The 22,013-nt window shown below is 36.5% G+C and overlaps 1 protein-coding gene across 1 annotated transcript in view; it reads left to right on the top strand.

The window, feature by feature from the left end:
* CNTNAP2 (contactin associated protein 2) overlaps positions 1-22,013 on the top strand; it is a 1,050,597-nt gene that overhangs the window by 676,404 nt on the left and 352,180 nt on the right. Inside the window, exon 11 of the mRNA XM_062510213.1 lies at positions 19,100-19,206. Within this exon, the coding sequence (XP_062366197.1) occupies positions 19,100-19,206 (107 nt within the window). The remainder of the gene's footprint in view (positions 1-19,099; positions 19,207-22,013) is intronic.

Genomic DNA, 22,013 nt, shown 5'->3' with positions numbered 1-22,013 from the left:
GGGCAGAAGTGGGTTTCCCATCCCACCTCCTCATGTCTTCCCCATGGTCACGCAGAAAGAACCACAGGTCAGCTCGTGGGGTGTATCCTCTCTCCCTAGCTGGGGGACGTTGGGCTCTAACTCTGGCATCTGTGACTCGCACTGGTGCTGCATTGACCTTCCTCATCTCCTCCCTCACCCCTCTTATCACCTCCTTAAACTCCTCTCTGAGTTCCCTAATCACGGCAGAGACCTGAGCCTGCATTGGGCCATTCATTATACTCTCAAAATTCCTGAGCCTATGGGCAACAGAACCCACTGTCTCGTGGTTGGTGTCAGCATTAATGGCTGCAATGAATGTGGTGTATTGAGATGGCCCCAGGTGTGCCAGATTCCACAACATCTGCCCTGTGCACCTGACCTTGTCGGGGTCATTGTCATGTTGTCCACCCCTCCCAAAGAGTACCTCCAGTACTGCCACTTCTCTCAGCTGTTGGATCCCCTCCTCAGCGGTCTTCCAGCGCATTCTATGGTGGTGCTCCTGCATTCTCTCTTTATGGACAAACCTCTCTCTTACACTCATTAAAAGCCGCTCCCAGAGGGAAAGGGGGCCTGGTTCCCTCTACAAATATGTGATCCACACCTGAGTCCTGGGTCAGGGGTCCAAAATTCCTTGCCTCAGTACCATCCAGTTGCACACCTGTACCCATAAGGTCCCAGACCCGCAGTAACCACATTGTAAAAGCCTCACGGCCCCTTCGTACAACATCTTTACGCAGATTACGGAGACTCTCGTATGACAGGGACTCTGTGACGATCTCAACCTCTGGCTCCCCTGCTGGTTGTGAGGGCCCTGCTTTCTGATCCTTATTATCCAGGTGCTTTGTTTTCACCTTAGACTTTCTAGTTTCCACGGGGGCAACTGCTGCTGGCTGTGAGTGCCCTTGCAGTTCAGCTGGAGCCTGGAGAGATGTAACATTTGTGGGTTCCACTGCTGCACCATCAGGTTCTCCCTCTTTAAGGAAGGGGGAGAGTTTCTCAAGATCTGAGGAAAGGTACTCCTTCAGCATTTGGCCCATCTCCTTCACTAGAAACCCCACCCACTCTGGATGGTTCCTTTCTTAGGGGAGCTCTGGGGCAGAATCAGGCTCAGGGGAAACATCCTTAGCCTCTGGGGCAGAATCCTTAGTCTCTGGGGCAGGGGCAGGGTCAGGCTCTGGGGGAGAATCCTTAGTCCCTGGGGCAGAGCCAGGCTCTGGGGCAGGGCCAGGCTCTGGGGCAGGATCCCTATTCCTTGGGGGACGTATCCAGGTTGTCATCCAAGTTAATCTCCCCTCATCTCGGAATGTTAAATAGAACAGGTTTACAAGGACTATTAGCAATGTCAGCCACTGTATGACATCATTACTGCTTAGAAGAGATTTGAACCCCTCAAAAGCTGGTGGAGCAGACCCAAAAAACTGTGTAAGGGGTTGGGACAAAATTTTCCCTGGTGTCATATCCTCACAGTATGTACCATTATTAAAGTAACCCCAAAAACATACAGTTAGAGTGTGATAGCTCCGAATCCATGTGCCCACCTTCCAGAGGAAGTTAAAAATCCATGAATTTCTCACGTTATCAGCCCACAAAAGTAACTGGATAATAGTTACAGCAGCCTGAGTTATAGGACCCATGTTCAAGTAAGGGATTGCAAATGGGAGAGATAAAGCTGTGGCCACATGGAGCCCAAACCACGGTAAGCTGGACAACATGATGCCACCTAACACAAAACTGAGGTAACTCAAGAACTGTTATTCCTTTTTCACCCTTTTCTCTCAATGCCCTCGGGCCCCACGTTGGGTGGCCAAAATCTGTCTTGGTTTGAAAGACAGGTGTTTGCTAAGGAAAGCAGAAGCTTCCCTTTGGACTGAAAAAAAACCGTGATTCTTCCGATTATTATAATTTTGGAATTAAGAGAGCTCTCAGGCAAAGATATGGGGGTAGGAATAACAGTTCTTTACTAGTGTATCTAACACGACAAACAAGAACAACAACAGCTATGAAATTACCCACAAACAGAACAGTAACTCAGTCCCAGTGTTTTTTGGCTGCAGGCACCTTTTCCCTGAGCTGCAGTTCCCGGTGCTGGGGGCGGGTAGGTCCCGCAGAGCCGCAGGAGGGCTGGGGGTGATGGCAGCGCTGTCCCAGGGGGAGAGAGAGATGGAGAGAGAGAGAGAGCTCTCCGCTCACGGTGTGGGTCCCGGGGCTCAGTAGAGTGCTGGATGGTGGTAGTTCACAGCGAGAAGGCAGCCGGGCCGGGTCCGATAGTGGTTTCCCGACGCTGGGATGGCAGGGATGGGACACAGGCGGCGATCGTCCTTCTCGTCCGAACTCCGTGGGGGAGATGGGCCGAGGCCCAGCCTTCCGCTTCCTCTTCTGGCTGTTTGAATCTCGCGGGGGTTACCTCTTCCCTCCCGTCCCCTCCCCCTTGTCACCAGGGCCCAGTCAACAGGTATCTTAGCATGACAATGGGGAAAATTCCACAGAGGGAAAAGGGAAAGAAACCAACCCCCAACAGGTAAACTATCCCATGCATTAGTATAAGCTGGAGCCTGACCAGCTGGGAAGCAGCTTGTCAGAAAAGGCCCTGGTGGTTCTGGTGCACACCAAGCTAACCATCAATTGTCAGTGTATGCTTGTGGCAGTCAGTGGTATCCTGGGGTGCATTAGGAAAAGCATTGCCAGAAGGATGAGGGATGTGATCCTGCCCCTCTAATCAACCTTTGTGAAGCCACAACTGGAGTGTTGTGTCCATTTTTAGTTCCCAGTACAATAGACAGAGAAATGAACATTTTGTAGAGAGTCCAGAAAAAGCACCACTAATGTGATTAAGGGACTGGAACATCTCGCCTGTGAAGAGATTCTAAAAGAGCTGGGACTGTTCTGCCTGGAGAAAAGAAAGCTTGCAGCAGGTGCGATAAGAAAGTTCTGTCAGAACATAATTCTCTTGGTCTGTCTTTTTCTATTCACTAATATTCTTTCTCCTTGTCTTATGTGACAAACTTCCTTTTCCTACATCACAGATTTTTAAATTTAAACCAGATAATATCTAATATTTTTGATGATTTTATGACTCTCTTCAAAATTCTAGGAAACAGGGTTTTTCTGAGTTTCTGGTTTTGATTGTTTGTAGCCAACTGGGAACCATGTATTCTTCTGTCTGTGAGGTCTGTCATTATCTTATAAACCACACTCAGTTTTGCACAGAAATTGGTAGCATTTTGTCCTCTTCAACTATAATTCAAGGACAGCTTATTTGTATAACACTTCTATTTATAATATATATTGCTTAGAAATAATTTATCTTTTTAGTCAAGCAAATTTCAGTATCATTTCACTGCTCTTGCATAGACCTTTCCCTTGTTTATAACAGTGATTTCTGAGTTACAATCTGTCCAATATAAATAATGCATTAGTTCATAATTTAAATGTGACCTATCTTTGCAAGACTGGTGACTCGCTATAAAGATCTTTTTGAGTAGCTTCAAAACTTCAAGCAGATTTTGGTAGCTGATTTATCTCCTCTGATCTGTAACATGTTGTGAAGGTTTAGCTTTTATATGTTTGACAGTGCTGTGGGGACCAAAACTGCTAGGAGTCCCTTAGTATGAAAGGAAGTGGCTCACCAGAGAATCAGGCTCTAAACTGGGCTCTACTAGAATATCATGCTCTAAAATGAGGAGCCTAGCTTTGTAGTTACAAGATAGGTTTTCTTTGACAGAAAAGATGATTGACATAGCTCATTTCCACTTCTGTAGTCCTGGTGGTGTTGATTCTTACAGTTTGTAAAGTATCAAGATTAAAACCCCATTGTCAAAATAAACATCTAAAAACATAGAATTAAAGCCATTGCAGGGGCAAAGGTAAAGAGCTGTGCATTTGTTAAACTGTGTTTGTTATCAAATAACACCAGTAAGGTCATCCTAATTCTCTGCTGTCACTAAATAGGTATGTTTCACAGAGACCATACTGCACAAAGAGACAAATGAAAGGAAGCTACATCCATTGCATTGATACCACTTAAGAGCTCTAAATGAGACAGTAAATCTATGTATCCAGTAACATTCTCTGGTTTGAAGGAAAGAACTTGCATTCATCTTTTCCCCAAACTAACAAGAGAAAACAGAAAGAGGAAGACCAGTGAAAGATGAGGTAAATTTAAGGGAAGGCCTGACTTTTTTTGGAAGACGTCTGGACCATTATTTTTTTACCACAATGTAAATCCTGTAAATCCAGGGCATGTACTTAAAGGGCTTTCAAATTACCTGCATTATGGCCCCTCAAGCCCTCATGCAGGACCAAAAGGCATTCTGTGGGCTACATTGCATTTATTTTATACCAAACATTCACACTTCAAGTTTTAGCTATACATCTGTATATGAATTGGAAAGATAAAGAATGATGTTTTTACATAATGGCATTATTTCCCAATTGCAACTACTTTTTGTTTATCAGACATACATGAACTTGGTATTTGTGCAGTAACTGTATAAGGGTGGAATTTTGTCAAGGCCTAAATAATACAAAATTTCTTCTTACTGCATAGGTAAATATATACTTCAGCATTTGTCTAAAAATATATCTCTTTGAATGAATCATGTAGCACAGTCACAGCGCAACTCTCTGTTGAAAGCATATGCAGTAATATTCCTCAGTAAAAGAAATACACATCTAGCAAGCTTGAATTTCCTCCTTTTTGGATAATTCCCATCCCATTTTTTAAATTCTAAATAAAACATTAATTATTATGTTTTACACCATCAAGAGCAGTAGAATTATGTTTTCCAAATTTTCTAGGCTTAGGGGCAATTTCAGTTTGACCCTGTTGCCATTAAACATTACTACAGAATACTCTATAAATAAGAGAGAATAATTATTTACTTTTCATATAACTTGAAGAAATACATTATATATTTAAAGCATTAAGATGGAAATGACTATTCACAAATAAACAGCTAAGACTTTTAAGAATCTTTCCATTTTTAGGGGAAAAGTCACAAAATCTTTTAAGTTATTAAAACAAATTAATTGGGAGTATCACTAATAGTATTTTGAGAATGTGATTCTATTGTTTGGCAAGTTTGATGTAGCATCTCATAGACTGAAAGAAAAAGTCACACAGGCTACCACTTTCACATCTGGTTCACTTTCCATTGCTCCTTATTTTTTGTTTAGAAGTCTTAGAGAAATAAATATATTGAGTTATTAAATCTTAGTTTACTGTATTTTTGAGCTGAAGCTTTACATTTCTTATCTATTGGTGCTGGGCTCCATTAAACTATGACAAGATCTTCTTAAATGGGTTTACATAACTTGGTCAAATCCCTGATTTCTAAGGTGAAGAGCCATCCACCAAAAATCAGGGTTTAAGGAAGTCTAAGAATTAAGTACAGACTGTTTAGAAGATCTTAATTAATCGGATGCTGTTTGAAATATAATGAATTTCATAATTTCATATTGTAAAATGTAAAGAATGGCTGCAGTGTGCCACTGTATGCAATTATTTTGTATAGCATTGATTCTAGTGCTCCACATCTGAACACTGGAGAGAAAAAAAAGTATCTTTCCGTTAAACACTGAAACATACAATTGTTACAAGGAAGAGAATAAGATTTTTTTTTTTCAAAGTTGGAACATTTCTTTTTGCTTTGAACTGTTTTCTGAGTTATCTTTTTAGGGGAAAAAAAATGTTTTCCTTATTTGTCTTTTTAGCTTTGCTTTATAGAGCAGGATATAGGTCTTTCTTTATCAAAAAACAGGAACCACAGATGACTATGAGGACACCTATCTCTTCTAGCAATGCTTTACAGGGTGACTGTGGATTCCACATGAGGCTTCCAAAGCTTTATTGACTTATTCCTGTTGTACTAATTCACATAACTCTAAGTTAATTTCTCCAGATCAGATTTTTAAATGCTGAATCATGGGTTCTGTTTTATTTCATGATCCAGAAACACTTTTTCTAACTACAGCAGAGCATTAGTACACAGGCTACAACCCAAGCATTAGCCCTGTGAGGATTACTTGTTCCTTTACTGCAAGGACATAAGTAAATAATACATCTGACATGAGTATAATCTACATATAATCTACATCTGTAGATGCAAACATTCAATGACATTATAAAATTTGGGGTTCCATAAAGGTTTTTATGATATTATTCAAGATTCTTTTTCTGACCAGAAATATTCATAGCAGTGAGAGATAGAAATATGTGTACCTAAGAGTAAAGCAGACTTAAAGTAACATACCAAGTTCGAAGGTATTGTAGGTAAAGTGCGGAAAAAAGTCATGTCCTTGCCTGTGGTTCCTGACCAGAGAACACTGAAACTAAGACTTTTTGTTATGCCTCACTATATTTATTATTTTGTAAGTACAGGCAAGCATAATCATGACTGAACATCTGGGATACCCTTTCTCTGCATCAATCACTCTTACATTATTTGTTAAATGCAGATCTTCCAGAAAAGAGGGAAGAGCTTCAAAGCTCTTGATGTCAGCAAAATTCAGTGAGAAAATACTTGAGCAGAGAAAAATGTTGCTTCAGCTTTTCTTCCCAATCTCTCATATAACAGTGAGAGGAAGCAGTCAGAATTTTTGACATGATTTTGACATGCTAAAGTTAAGGGACCAGCACTAACTAAACCAAAAAAAAATTTAGAAGAAAAAATGTATATCATATAGCTGGCATTTTGAAATAGTTAAACAATGAAAAGATACATCATTGTTACAATAGTAGTTGCATGGTTGCATTCTTCTTTTGTACATATGGCACCATATCCCTTTGGATATAATATAAATGTAAGGCATTAGAAGATTTCCATGAATCGGTCAAAATACCTTCAGTTTAAAGAGAATAAGTATCAAAAAGAGATAAAATAAGATCTTTTTCAGTGCCAGTGTGCAAGTGCAAGTTTCTTGACATGCTTAGTTGATTATATTGGTTCATGCTTCCCAAAACAGTAATTTTATTGGCACTTGAGGTTACAGCAGTTCATCTCTTTCCTGTGCTTGGAGTGTGTTTCCTTATTTTCTTGTTTCAAGCAGATCTCTAATTTCTGTTTTTCAAGTAGTTTGAAATACTTCCCTGAAGAGTGCTCACAACTGTGATTAACACTTTTTTCTTCTCCCTTACTTTTATCTTCTACATACAGTGTCTCTCAGTATCTGCTCTTCATTTTTCAGTTCAAATTCCTTTCTTAGCATTGATGCAGCCAGTGGTGCACAACCAGTTTAGATTGCTTCCATATCAGATCTGCTGAATTTCAGGCTAACTTCTTATTCCCAGTTCAGCTGTCTGTGCAGCTATCAAAGCTGCAGAGTTCTTTCAATAGTTTTCCTGCATAATGCCCCACTCAATAGCTCCCAACCCATTTTTCCCACAGGAAAATATTTGGAAGTATACTTTTAATGTGAAACAGAGGGTTGAAGGTATTATTATACAAACACATCCATAGTATATTTTATATCACATTTAAAAATGAAAAAATATTTTAAACTAAAAAAGTAACTCTTTGTTTTGAACATGTCAAATTATATGTTTCAAGAACTTGAACGTGTTTTCAACATTTTTCAAGTTGAGATGTTAATCAAAATCTGGTCCTCTCCTCTGAAGAATCTGTTTAAAAAATTGTCAAAGATTTAATAACAAAATGTCTGGAAAGGGAAAGCAAAAGCATAATTATTTTCCTCTTCTTATTTTCCTCTTCTTATTTTCCTCTTCCATTTAAAGAAAAACCTCTAAAACTATCTACCAGCCTGTCCTTACTCTACTGGAATACTAAGCCCATGAGCTACTTCAGAACCAATGCTGGCAGTATGCTACTATTTATTTCTGTTCTGGCTTATGATTTGTTTGCTGAATTTCTGGAGTAAAATTTGTAACAGAAATATAAACCCTTGAGAAATCAAAGCTTATAATAAAATGAAATACTGACAGACCCTGAACTATGGTTCCCAAATTACAGTGCTTGAAATGCAGAAAACAGAATCAGGGCCCTCTAAAGTACTCCAAATTACAGTCTATCAATTGTTCTATAGGGCAATCACAAGCCTATTTTGGTGGAATAGAATCCCATCAATGAGCTATTTGTAACTAAAATTAGGCATACCTGGGTCATGTCATTACATTTTTTACAGTCAAGTACATGTTATTAGAACTGTTGCATTCTCAGTTATATTTTCCTTAAAAACAGTTTGCTCTAAACGATTTTTTTCTTGAACCGACTTCCATTTTCAGAAGCCTGAAATTGTCATCATTCTTGGAAAAAGCATGTGTATATGTTTATGCATATTGAATATAGGTGTGAGAATAGAAATGCACCTGTGTGCATGCACTCACACCTACTTATTACTTCAACAGGAAGCCTCCTGGCTCTAAAGCAGTTCATTGCACAAGTTCAAGATAATAAATGAATTGTTTATTACTGACAGTACATACCTCTTTTCAGCAAATTGGAAATGAATTGAATAATAGGTTGTGAGTAGAGCACTGTATTAGTATATTTATCACAGAGTTGTGACCGCACAGCAGCAGAGCTGCAAATTCATTGGCACATCCTTACTCTTCATGTCTTTAGCCTAGAATACTTACTATATTACAATTTATAAAATGTTTTAGGGCTTCTATAAAAGAATAAAATACTGATGTACATGAAGGACAGAGATAAAAGACAGAGGAATAAGTCAGCTTAACCTATATGCTTCATGTTTTATACATGATATTTTAGCTGAGCATATTGAAGTTTCTGGTAGATGGCAAAATCGTCAGAGAGAAAAAAAAAAGAAGATTGTGTAGATTTTACCATATGCTCTATGTTAATTTGGAGAAGAATAGAGAAGTGCAAAAAGATAACTCATTTCTGTGTTACTGTTTATTGCTATTGTTGTTCATGATGACTGCAATGATAGGGAAGAGGAAATTCCATTGTGATAACATCCTATGCAAATATAAATTAAACCCTTTTTTCTGATCCAAAAATCTTGCAAAGTAAAAAGATGAAAAATGTGAATAGAGAAGGTGGAAAGTGTTACGAGTAAATGTGCACATTACTTTGCCTTTAACCAATGATGAAATATAAGCTTTGCGACTCTATGGGTCAGCTCAGGGAGGGTGTTCCATGTGAAGTAAATTATGTGCAAATGCTGTCTGTATCTGATTCATTCATGATTGATCCAAGTAAAATTTAAACTAATGACTCAGAGAACCTATTCTACATGTCCTTGCCCATATTGAACAAACTAGGAGTTGGCAAGGATGTACTGCAAGAAAGGCATGCTGACCTCAGCTCTTATAGTAGACTGGGATAACTAAAGTTGGTTTATTTTTGCTCTAGCAAGAAATAAGAAAGATCTGAGTTTCACTCAGAGGCAGGAGGAATTAGTGTTTTTGACTTACGTGTTCTACTAGGGATTTAATAATGAAGCTGGCATTTATACCAGCTGTGATTAATAAATGCCTCAGAAAAAATTCACATTTGCTTCCATCTCACATATGCTTTATTGTATAGATTGTGTGTCTTGCTTTGCTGCCAACATATTTTAGTTTTGAGGGGGAAAACCTTCACTGCTCAGACAGAAAGTGTTTTCTACAACACTTACAGGACATACTCCTCTGATTACATGGTTACTAGAACAATCCACTGGAATTAACTGTTTATAATCTGAATGGTAATGCAAGATCCACAGTTTCTGTCAAGACATTCAGACTTAGCTTTACCATCAAATTGGTATTTGTAAGAAAAAATGGTTCCTGAGGGAAGCTTCCAGGTTGTCTCTATCACAGTGAAGAAGGTGGCCAGTTTCCTAATACTAATGATAGCAAAGAGTAAAACAATAATAATTGTAATAATTTTTAAAAGGTAGTTTACGTGAATCAAATCAAAACCAAAAGTTAGTCATACCAGGTAAGTAAAAAGACTACTTGATGTAGTGAATATTTTTAGGACTGCTACTATTGTTTAGTATTTTTAAACAAAGTTGTTAAGGCAATGTATGCTTTGCAAGATCAACATCACTTAATACCAAATTGTGCTTTACCTCAAGTTTCCTTTAAACCACAGTGCCATAGCAATTTGGACACTGACCTTCAATATATTAAATTTAAAACCTACCAGTTAAAATGCAACTCCATCTCATCATGACATAGCCAGATTAGTAAATTAGGATGCTTAGTCAAGACTGTACTTAGTCTTACATAGTAGCTGATGGCTACTGTACATAGTAGCTGATGATATCTGATAGCTTCATGAGCATCAAGGTGATTCATATGATCAAGAAAGAAATATTTAATGGGTTGTGTTTTTTGCATAAGATGCAGCAAACCAGTTGTCACCTATTTGAAGATCAACATGGAATCATTGTTGTCCCTGATTAAGAGGCAGACCATCAAAACAAGTAATGCAACATACAAGATCCTCTATGTTGTCCACCAAGGGATGGAGAAGTATCATCACCAAAGGCTATGACAGCCCACATCCAGATTTGATTGACACAGCAAGAGGCTTTTAATACAAAATCATCTATCAGTATTATACTCATCTTTATTACTGAGTAATTCTTTACATTATGAGAAGAAACATAAAGATTTCTAATTACCAGGTTTTTTATTCCCCAAAATAGAAATTTAGGAGTAATCTCATTTAAAACATAGCTCTATAAATTCTGTATTTGTGTGGTGATTCAATGCATGATCAGTTGTGTTTATTAGTAGGGAACATTGTAGTCACTGTTCTGTGTTATATAGGCTGTTCACTGGTCCACATGCTCTGATAATTATGATCTACTAAAATATAAGAACAACTTTCTTCAAATGTCTAACTTGGATAATAAAGGTGACATCGTAAAATCTCCGGAGCTGTATTTAATTAAAGCTGAAAAAGAAGAAATAATAAAGAATTAACAAGATACCAAAGAATCTGTTTTATGGTTTGTTCTCAAGCCCAGTCAGTTCTATTTTACCTATTTGAAGTAGCAAAACAGAGGTGATTAGATGAATACAAAACTAATCCAGTCAGATTTTGAACAGGGCAATACTTAGAAAGTTTTAAAAATTTATTCAGAAACTTAGTAATTAAAACCCATGAGATTCTTCTTGAGAGTCTCAGTGCTAAACACACATTCTCAAATCTCCAAGAGGTCTGAGATGTGCCAACATGGCACAGTTAGGTTAGTGAATAACTGGCAGTCCTGCATGTTTGTTCAAATAATAAATTCAAACACACCAGTCCAGAAATAATTGTTATACAAAGTAACTTCCATCAGTTCTAGAAAGCCTTAACCTGGTTAATGACTAGGCAAATGTGTCCACAAGGGAGTGGAAAAGGTTAAAAAAAAACCCTAGGAGACAAATAATATTTTGTAGCTGTTCTTTTATAAAAGTTTATTCTTCCTCTGTTTCAACTCATTTAGCTGGCTTAAAATAGATGCAAATGTTATTATTTACACCAGCTGAACACCTAAACCCAAGCTTTTCTAACTAAAACATTCTTCAACAGAAGTTGTTTATATCTAGCCTGATTAATTAATTTTATTAATTTCTGGGTTTATCATCTACCTCTGTAAATTTATCACTACACACCCTAGTTTGCAGCTTTTGGACTAAATGTAGGCTATGGGCCATTTACACCCATTTTATCCTGACCTTTCCATTCCCTGCCCTGCACCCCCTCCAGAGGAGCAAGTGCTGCCGAATACACCATTTCCTCCTGCTTCAATTCCAAATAGACCCGGTGTCCTGTTGGCATTAAACAATTGGTAGGAACTGACAGAAGGGATTCCAGTGAAAACGTGAAATTCCCTCTTGTTAGCTGCTGCTGTAGATTCATCCTCCCCTGGTTTGCTTCAGCATAATTGGCAACAGTTAGAGTTGGACAAAAGTAGTTTTTCAGCCATCAGACACCCTAGAGCCCAGGTTATGCATAACATACAGGTACAGGAAATTCTCTACAACAGAGGTAGAAAAATGGCTTATTCAGCTCCTGCAATTGCTAAAGTGGAACCATCATGATTTAATTCTAAGGAACTAATTTGTGAAGTGCTCTGAAAATTAAGAACAGTAGAAAAGAAAGGAAAAAATAGTTGCTACATTGTTGTGCACAAAATAAAACCTGCATAAATCCAAGAGGATGTTTAATCCAAATGAGTTAACTGTGGTACTTTATCCATTAAGTTCTCCATTATTCATTCTAAGGAAAACAGTTTAGCATGGAACCTTACAGATCTGAAGATAACACACACACACAAAAAATGTTTGACAACCTTTACTGGGAATATGGCATAGAAAAACTTTTCTTAATCAAATGTCATTTCATATTTTACAAATGATTTATTCTTTGTAAATCACAGTCTTTAAAAGTGCCAAGCTTTTTTTTTTTTTTAATCTTGTGACAGAACAAGTTTGATGATGTCCACTAAAGAAACATTAAGGCCTTGTATCACTGTAAGAGACAAAGAAAGTATAGGTACTCCTTGGTTCAGGTTTATTTAGTTCTGCCATTGTTGATTATATGCCTGTGTGCAAAATTAGCTTAGAAGTCAGCAGCAAATTAAGCTAGTTTGGGAATTATTTTGAATCTAAGTTAATTTTACAGTCCCTTCCATCTGCCCTTTGCGTTGCCTTACATAGGAGTTCCAAATCCTGTTGAAAATCTCAAGGTCACACTTTAAGCACTTGTTACCTTGTAAGAAATCAGAAATAATCTTACAGGCACATCAGCTGTCTTTACTTTCACTTGGGATGCTCTGAAAAACATGAAATCTCCATGGAATGGTTAATTTGAAGCTAATGTCGGTACAGTAAGACTCTGCAATGTCACTGTGTCTTTAATTGGGTTGTCTTATTTTCAGTATGTTTTTACCATGACGAGTGCAATGCCTCCTATTGCATTAAAGAACAACACCACTGCAAACAGATACATATGTTCAGAATGTTTTTGTGATTTAGTTACCGGTTTACAGAATGTCTTTTAAATAAACAAACAGACCCTTAGTGATTCAAGTTACCAGCTGAAAACATTTATTGCTACTAGCATTTTCCTTGTACGTTATTTTATAGATGTAATCTTTCATGTTCTTGAGCAGTCAGGTAAGCCTGAAGAGTAAAATGCTTCTAATTTTTATAATGTTTTAATAGTCTTTTTGTGGGTGTGAATAAAGGTAGGTGGTGACAGAACAATACACTCAAAAGGACAGCAGCATGCATTTTGAAGGAACTTTGCAAAAAAATGGTGATAAAAAACAGATTTGAAGGATATGTTTGGAGGTTAAAAAGGACAACTGGTGGGCAAATACTGGAAAACCACTCAAAACAAACAGATTGTGGCTAGTTCTGAGGCAGAGAAATGGACAAAAAAGCAGAAAAAAAAGCAATTTGGGAGATAAATGAGAGGTGAGGTGTGAGAATGAGGAAGATTAGATAGGGATTTGATAATGAGAAGGAAAAGACTGAATTTCATGTTCAGCGTAATTCAGCCCAGGTTATTTTCGTTTGTAAAAAGCCTTTAACATTTTGTTCTGCTCAACGGAAATTCTCATACTGTTATTATCACTGTAGCATTTGAGTCCTTTTTACTACAATTGCAGGCAGTACATATCAAATATTTTGTTGTGTGTGTGGGCTCCTTTTGACGTATCAGGTGGAGTTGTTGCACAGGTGAATGTTTTGGTGATTTCTTGGCTTGATTGTGGCAAATGTATATATGAAGAGTGTTGGTTTAGGTTGTATCTAAACACAAGCTGTATTTTGCACTTATGCTAGCTATATGAAGGAAAAGGGAAAGCCAGAAAGGAAAAGGAAGCCAGAAAGGAAAAAGCAAGGAAATTAAGAAAATACTTGTGTTTTACAGAATTGTGAGATTTTTTTATGCTTCTTCAGTACTGAAGAACTTTATTTAACAGTCTGCAGGTGGCCATATGGACATTTGCCTTCTGTACAAAAGAACCTTTTATCCTCTTGCTCAAATGATCTCTAAACCTAAAAATTGGAGTCAAATACTATACACTTTGGGCACAATATGTCTAGGCATGCTAGTTAATGTTTTAAATAAGCCTGATAACCCTGCCCTGAGGGACATGGTCCTCTAAAAAGACCGAGGCTGTGACCTGTTGATTTACAGAGGATAAATGGCACATTTACAATATTAAGAAATCATACTCACATGATGAGAAAAAAAAAAAGAGATTGATAGAAGTATTTTCTCTTTCTTATGAAAGAAAGAGAATATGAAAATATCCAGATTAGAAAAGTGTCTGGAGAGATCTCTGAGCTCATTCTTCTGCCTTCTGGCAGACCCAAACATACTTAAGTCATTCCTGATGTATGTTGAGTTGCTTCTGAAAATACTTTCGACCACTAATGAATCTCATAGCATCTTTGCCCTTCCATTGTGGACATTTCTAACAGCTTGCAACCCCCCTGTTTCCAAGAGCTTTTTATGCAATCAAAAATCAGCCATTGCTCATTTCTGCTGAATAGGCTGTGAGGATTTCTCCATGGGTCACTCTCCTGTTTATACTAAGGTTATGAGAAACCTTTTCTTTGTCTTGTTTTTTTCTTTCTTCCTGTCAATAGTATGTCTGGCTCATTTAGGATCATTGTACCACATGTGGAACAAACCAAACATGAAACCACAAAAAACCTCCAAATAAACAAAAACAAAACAAAAAATCAAAACAAACCCAACAAACAACACCAAACAAAACCAACTAAAAACAACAACAAAAAAGCCAAACAAAATTTTAAAAAGTTCATGATTTTGTATTATGAGATGACATTTAACCTCATGTAATTTAACAAATAGAGAAATCCATATCACCAGACACCTATTAATCTGCCTTTGGCAGTTTTATTATGTTTTTGAGAAAAATAAGGAGTTATCTTGAAGTAAATGCAAGGTAGAGTAAAATGCAGCAGGTGTTTATCAACAGTGGATTGTTCAGGATTAACCTGACCTTCTCTGATAAAGCAGTCTCAGACAGGAGAAAAGTAATAGATTTATTTTGTCAGATGTCAATAAAATATTTTTTATATTGTAATGATGGAAATCATTAGCTAAACCAGGAAAGATGGGGTTTGAGAGAGGAATTTCAAAGTAAGTTGTGAACTGTCAAATGGAATTGCCTCTCAGTTTGTACTGATGGGCTAATGGCTGGCTGGAAGATGAGAGTTGCTCTGAGATCAGTGCCAGAGTAAATCCTATTTAATGCTTCAACCTTGGCTCAAAATTAGGAATATCTTGATGAAACTTGCTGATGATCCAGCTTCAGCCTAGAAAAATAACCTGAATTATTTGAATGACACAATGAAAATTACAGTACAGAGTAATGTTGTTGAAAACAGTAGCAAGATTTTCTGTATGCATTGGAAATAATTGATTGGAAGTGATGAAAAGAAGGATGGGAATTTCGTGAAGGTCTTTAACATGTTAAACAGTCTCAGGATGACTTTGATCCAGTACTCTTTGGTAGTCAGCAAAATGCTATATATTAATAAAAATAATTTCAGTAAAAAAATCTTAAAATTTTGATCAACTCTGAAATCACAAAATACTGATATGACCTCCTCTAGAACACCCAGCAAAATGCAACTGCAAACAGGAGCAAATATATTTTCCATTAAGAGACTTCATCTCACAAAACTACAAACTAAAAGAAGTTATGATTGCTCTCTGCAAAGTACTGTGATTGCTCCCTGCAAAGTACTGAGATGTAAATCTGAAAGGAAAACAAAGACTATTTGATAAACAAATCAAAATTTCCTAATAAAATACCAAATCAAACAGCGACTGTAAACTCCCTATGGGTAAATTTTGGGGTGGAAATGAAAAGACAGTGTGTCATACTTGAAGGGATGAAGCACTAGACTTTCCTTTCAGAAGGAGCCATAGAGCAAGAAAGTTCTCAAAATGGAGTCTGCAACATTTTGCAAGTTTTTGAAATACAGGTATGCACAGTGGAAGGAGACACAACGTGGTGATGAGGACTTACATGCTATTCTGTTTTGTGATGGTTTCTAACTTCAGAGCCTGGTTTAGGAGGGAACTGCTGTTTTCGAGGTTTGTTTTGTTTTGCTTTTCATGTAAGCCTTTTTATGTAGGACGCCATATTCCTAAAGAATAAGAAAGAACTGAATTGCTTAGAAACATAGCCTTTTCATACATATAATCTGCAAATCATGCATGTATCGATTTTATTGAGGTTTTCAGTGTACACATTTTGAGTTTCTACTAAATGATGGGCATAAGGTAGATAAACAAAATAATTGTATCTGCTCAAAATGCACATTTCTCAGCAAGATGTTTGTATATTGAAAATAGATTATTATTATATTAGAAATAAACGTGTTTGAAAAATAATGGAATATACAGTGATAAATGTTATTCTTTATGACATTGTTTACTGAATTCTAACAGGGTTTGTTTGGTTGGCTGTTTTTGGTTGTTTGCTTGTTTTTTCTTGTTTTGTTTTGTTTTGTTTTTTTTTAATTTCTACATTATGGATATTTAGTATTTCCTATATATTATAGTAGGTAAAGTTTGTCCAAAATGTGGACATTTGAGCATAGGATTATGTTATAGAACTTTGCTAATGGATTCAATAGAAAATAAATTTTATCATTCTATCTGATAAAATAAACTAACAGAAAATAGGGTGAGGGGGGAATGTCAGGAAATTATTCTATAGTCTGATTTCAACTTCAGTGTACACTAACATTAAAATACGGTTTACTACATTTTTTCTAAATGCATTATCTTTAGAAAAGCAAAAATCAGATGGGTGAAAAAGAAGTTTTGCAAATGCAGATGCAACCAATTCCATCTACTGGAAGCCATTATGCTAATCCTACCATCATACTGGAAGCATAAAATTAACATCAAGGAGTTTGCTGAATATCTCTACTTTTATGACTTAATACGCTCCATTAAATGATACAGATAAATATCTAGTTTTCATCTTTCTGAAGATTAAGTAATTTACCTCAGTTATATAGTCAGTAATGAAGTCTCTTTACTAGTTATGTTGCAATAAAAGTAAGTTATACTGCACTAAAATGTGAAACTAGTTGCAAGCATTATGTATGAGAGTTCATATAAGTAGCTGATAAAATTCACATAGAAAAATGTTTGGTTTGGTCATTGGAAAATTACTTTTCAAGTAATGTATGTTCAAGTGTAAATGAAGAAGAAAATACCTAAAAACATATTATTCTGAAAAGCTGGAAAAAATACAAAACCATATACAGATTTAGGAACTTTTGTAGTTATTTCCAGCCTTGAATAAAAGTTACTTTTATGAGATTATTTTTGAAATGTCATTGCTCTTTGCTTTCCCTACTCTTGTACCCAGGAGCTATGGATTCATGTAAATTGTTAATTGTTTGTATCTTTAGAAATGTGCTGGTATATGCTTTCATTTTTTTTCTGCGGTGTTGACAAGACAACTGAATAGAAGTAATCAGAAGAAGAATCTATCTATTCATTTAGCCTGCCACATTTATAAAACTAAATTAATTCATTTAAACTATGTTGAAGACATAATTCATTGAACTGTGATAATTGCCTCAGGTAGTTTCACTGTATTTGACTGTGAAAAGATTTTTAAATGTTTTGTTTCTTGATTTAGAAGAGCATTTCTTTAAGAACTATTTTTAGCTACACCAGTATTTTCTGATCTTTCTGGAAAAGAATTGGTAGCCTTGAGTTCTAAAGGCTAATATAGGATGCAAGACATCTATATTCTGTATATTTTGAGGTATGTGCACTGGCATACACAAAACAAAAAATAATTTCTAAATGAGAATACACAATATTCAATTCCCCAATGTATATTGTGACACAAATTATTCTTGGTTGTTATCATGCTTGCCAGTGCTGTTAACTGGAAACTGAGGAAATAAGACATTGTAGGCTTATAAGAGGAATGACCCAGAGCCTTCCAGTTTCAGTATGTTTCTACATAGGAAAGCAAAGCTTTCCTTGTGTGTTGTTTATGAGAGTATTGTTAACTGTCAGAGGAATATGATGAACTTTGGATTTTCTTAGAGATAAGAGTACTTATTTTTTAATGCATTACTGAAAAGATTGTCTAATAGGGGGTATCTGAGTTTTAGTTTTTAAATTCATAATAAAAAACTACAGATTTGTCCAAAAAAAAAAGAAAGGAAAACTTACTTGGTTTATGTTCAAAAAGGCACAGGACATACTGAGTCTGATTGTAACTAATTTAATAAAGAAAAAAATTCTTTGAAATGGAATTTCAAAGCCCTTTGACGGAAAAAAATTTTAATAGTTTCAGAGGTGAAAGTAAATGAAAATTCCTATTTTTTGCTATATTTGATAGGAAAAAGTCTGGCCAAACTCAAATCTTTGAAATCATAATAAGATAATATTTCAAACAATAAATATATGTTCTGCTATAACTTTGGGGATTGGTTGTTCCACTTTTTCTTTTGCATTCCTTCCACTCTCCAGCAACAGTACAGCTGGACAAGAAAAGTGTGGGAGAAAGGTGAGCAACTCTTGCCACAAACCCCTGTAAAGGTTGTGTAAAATTTACACAACTTTTATAACAAAGCCTATAGTTAGTTTTAATAATGCAGCTTTACTAATTTCTTTCCATCCTAGCCATCAGGCAACCTGTCTCCCTTTTATCCCATTGCTGGTAATAGAAAGATGAAGAGCAAGCCAGGGGCATTTTGTTTTTAAATTCAATTGGCTCTGGGGCTGGACTCCTTGAGGCATGACACCACCTGCACAGCAGGAGGAGGTGTGACTTGTGATGCTCTGTTTTGAAAGCTGAGTAACAGTCATATGTTACTTAGAACCCTGATTTCTGATGATGAAACTATTCCACCTTTAATGTGCTTTTTTACTGTTTGTAAAAGGGCTTCAGTAAAGCCTTAATGAATATTTTATGTAGTTGTGTGTTCAGATATAATACACCTAAAAATAGCAAGGATTAATTGGTAGACAAGGACATGATACAAGGACATGTACTGCTTGTACAGCTCAAAATTATGCTTCGTGTAAGTCTTGATGCTCATTTTGGTTTCTCTTTCTGTCTTTGCATCTCATCCTGACAGGTGTGTGCCCAATCACTGTGAACATGATGGAAAATGCACCCAGACGTGGGACAGCTTCAAGTGCACTTGCGATGGAACTAATTACAGTGGTGCCACTTGTCATAACTGTAAGCTACCGTGCAGTTTCAAAATTCCAATGGAGTCTTTCATGTCTTTTGGTTGAGATAAAAAAATCATTCTTCCTTTCTGGTTGTCAAAGATCCTCAAGCCTTTTTTGAAAGAAGGTGTTGGCTTAATCACCTTCTATATTACCTGCATCATGATGTATTTATACAGCACTATACTGCACCATACAACACACCAAAGCAGTTCAACAGCAGCTGGGTGTATTGAGCAAACACATTCTCAGCAATTGCATACAAGATAGTTTCAAATGGAAACAGTGAATCTGCCCTAAACTGTTGGGGAGAGCTGCTGACTCCTGCTTGAGATGCTGTTTCAGGTTGCTAACCCCAAAGTGTGTTTATACACTGATTATCAGTGTAAAAGTGTGAAGACACGTAGAGATGACATGGAACTCTGAGGTCAGTGAAGAAGGAGTCAAATTCTAGATAGGAGGCCATTGAGGAGATACCATTATCAGCCAACTTAAAATCTAATTATTTGCTCTGTGGTTATGAGTTTTTGAAATAAGAATATTTCCTATGATCTCCACATGCCCTACCCTATTAAAGCACTGGAAGAAAAAAGGTACTGTTGTCCTTTTATAGGTTCTGAACAATGAATGCTGAGTCAGTGGCATCCATCTTCTGTTCCTCCCCTGATTTGTTAATAAAGTGGAATTTTCATCTGCAAAAATACCTAGGACACAAAGAAAATATATCCAGTCCTTACTATTGTTCACTTCTTCCTTTTGCCAACAATCTCCTAATATTGAGAAGAGAGTAAAAATGCTTTTGAACAGGTGATCAGTTGAAATTGAAGCCAGGTTTTATAGACATACAAGTTTATATTACTTTGCTAATTACCCTAAATACAGCTATGTATCATTTTAAAAAGATAATTGCAGATTTTTTTCAGATTTAAGCAAAAACCCCAAACCAGTGAGAAAATGTTTGACCATTCACACTTGTTTGGATTAAAACCAAAACCTAATTTATGGTTAAAGATTGTATAAATGTAAGAGGGGTTATATTTTATGTAATACCTATTAATACGTTGAATGGCAAAGTTCTCTGTGATCTGGCTATTGAATCTATAAAACTGTAAGAGTAAAACAGTAAATTAATTTTTATTAAAGAGAAATATTTAAGGTACCAGGGTCTGTAGGAGAGATTGCATGGCAGCCCTTTTTCCACCAAGGGGGAATATGCACAGCGATGGCATGGTTGTGTCTAATTTTAGGAAAGAAAATAGAATTTATGTCTGTCTGTGCTCCTTTGTGGTGTGCAGACCAGCTTTTAAGACATAGCTGAACATCGTTAAGTTTTCTTGAGTTACAAAGAGAAATAGGAAGGAAAAAGGGATGCCATCGCTTTTCTGAAATCATGTCTATTACAAAATGAAGAAATAATAATCCAAGGAGATGTGACATTTTTCTTAATAAGATTTTCGCCTGCCTTTTATGGATAAAACAGTGCAATAAGGCAAGTAAAAGGCATTGCTGAACTGCAGTACCAAAAGAGGGATTTGGAGTATATTGTCTTGTCTTTGTGGAATTGATAAAGTATATGGGATTACATACACTCTCCAGGTCATTTGGAGACACATTGTTCAAGAGCTTTTACTTTCCTAGTTCAGGCAAAGTTTCTAACTTAGATGTGCAAGCTTTAGTTTTGTTACCTTTTTTCACTTAAAGAACATTATTTTTGTTTTTACCTTGTGCTGCAATAGTTTAGAAGTTTTCTTTCTTACAAAACAAGGTTGAGCAGAAAGTTATTTGCTTGATAGATATCCTGTCAGAATGAGTGAAATACTATGTCTTCCTAGAGTATTGAAGTTAATGGCACAAATATGAGAAAAAAAATCCAGTGTCAAGATACAGACTGAGATAACCTTAACTCTTCTTTTATTGAGCAGGTAGTAACTGTCAGTTTTTACAGTAATATGTTCCAGATACAGCTGCAAATAATGAGGGGATTTGTTGAAGCTTGCCAGAGGTTGTAGTCATGCTGTCCTGAGGTCTGGGACCTGAGCTCTGCTGCACTGATGCTGACCCTACTTGTGCAGTGAGTGTGTGTATATTCAGACACACCTAGTAGGCTGCCTTTTGCTTTTGAATTCTAAAGTTTGTGGCAGAAGCAGGATAAAATATATGCTGAGGAAGGAGGAAGTTGGAACAATAAGTGTTGTGTGGTATAAAAATAGCTGTAAGCAATTTCAAACAGCATTGCAGATTGCATGAAAAAATATAGCAGATGTGATTCTGTGGAGCTGGAAAGTGTTTAAGTGCAGATAGTACTTGTTCAGTACCATTTTACTTAAGGATAATGTTATTTTACAAATCAAATTGTATTATATGCCACAGTAAAATATGCTTTTCTTTGCACAGTGTATGATTTTGTGGGGAGTATAACGGCATTTCTCAAAGAGGTTGGAGTCAAGAATATGTTAGTAGGGATTGTAACTGTAGTTGATGATTTTAATGAGTTTGAGTTATGCTGAACTAAAAGGAACAAGATAATTCTGTGCTACTGAAGGGGTTTTTTTAGGGAATTGATTTTGCTTTGTTCAGGTAATTCAACATTTTCCTGAGCTTTTGACCTGAAACAAGGTAAAGCTTTGCAGCCTTGACTGGATTTCAGATTGCAGTTTTAAGTTCCTTTGAAGTTGAAACTCAAAGACAAACTCAAGGGATGAACTCCTTGAAGTGAAACAGAGAAATGGTTTGCATGAACACCTTATGAATCAAAATGACTTTGTTTCATACAGGTCTGGCCATAATATATCATATGATAGTGAAAATAACAGTTAG

This window comes from Cinclus cinclus, chromosome 1 (assembly GCF_963662255.1).
Source record: "Cinclus cinclus chromosome 1, bCinCin1.1, whole genome shotgun sequence".
Classification (NCBI taxonomy): Eukaryota; Metazoa; Chordata; class Aves; order Passeriformes; family Cinclidae; genus Cinclus; species Cinclus cinclus.
Note: the sequence above shows the minus strand (reverse complement) of the source record. Positions and strands in the feature narration are given on the sequence as shown.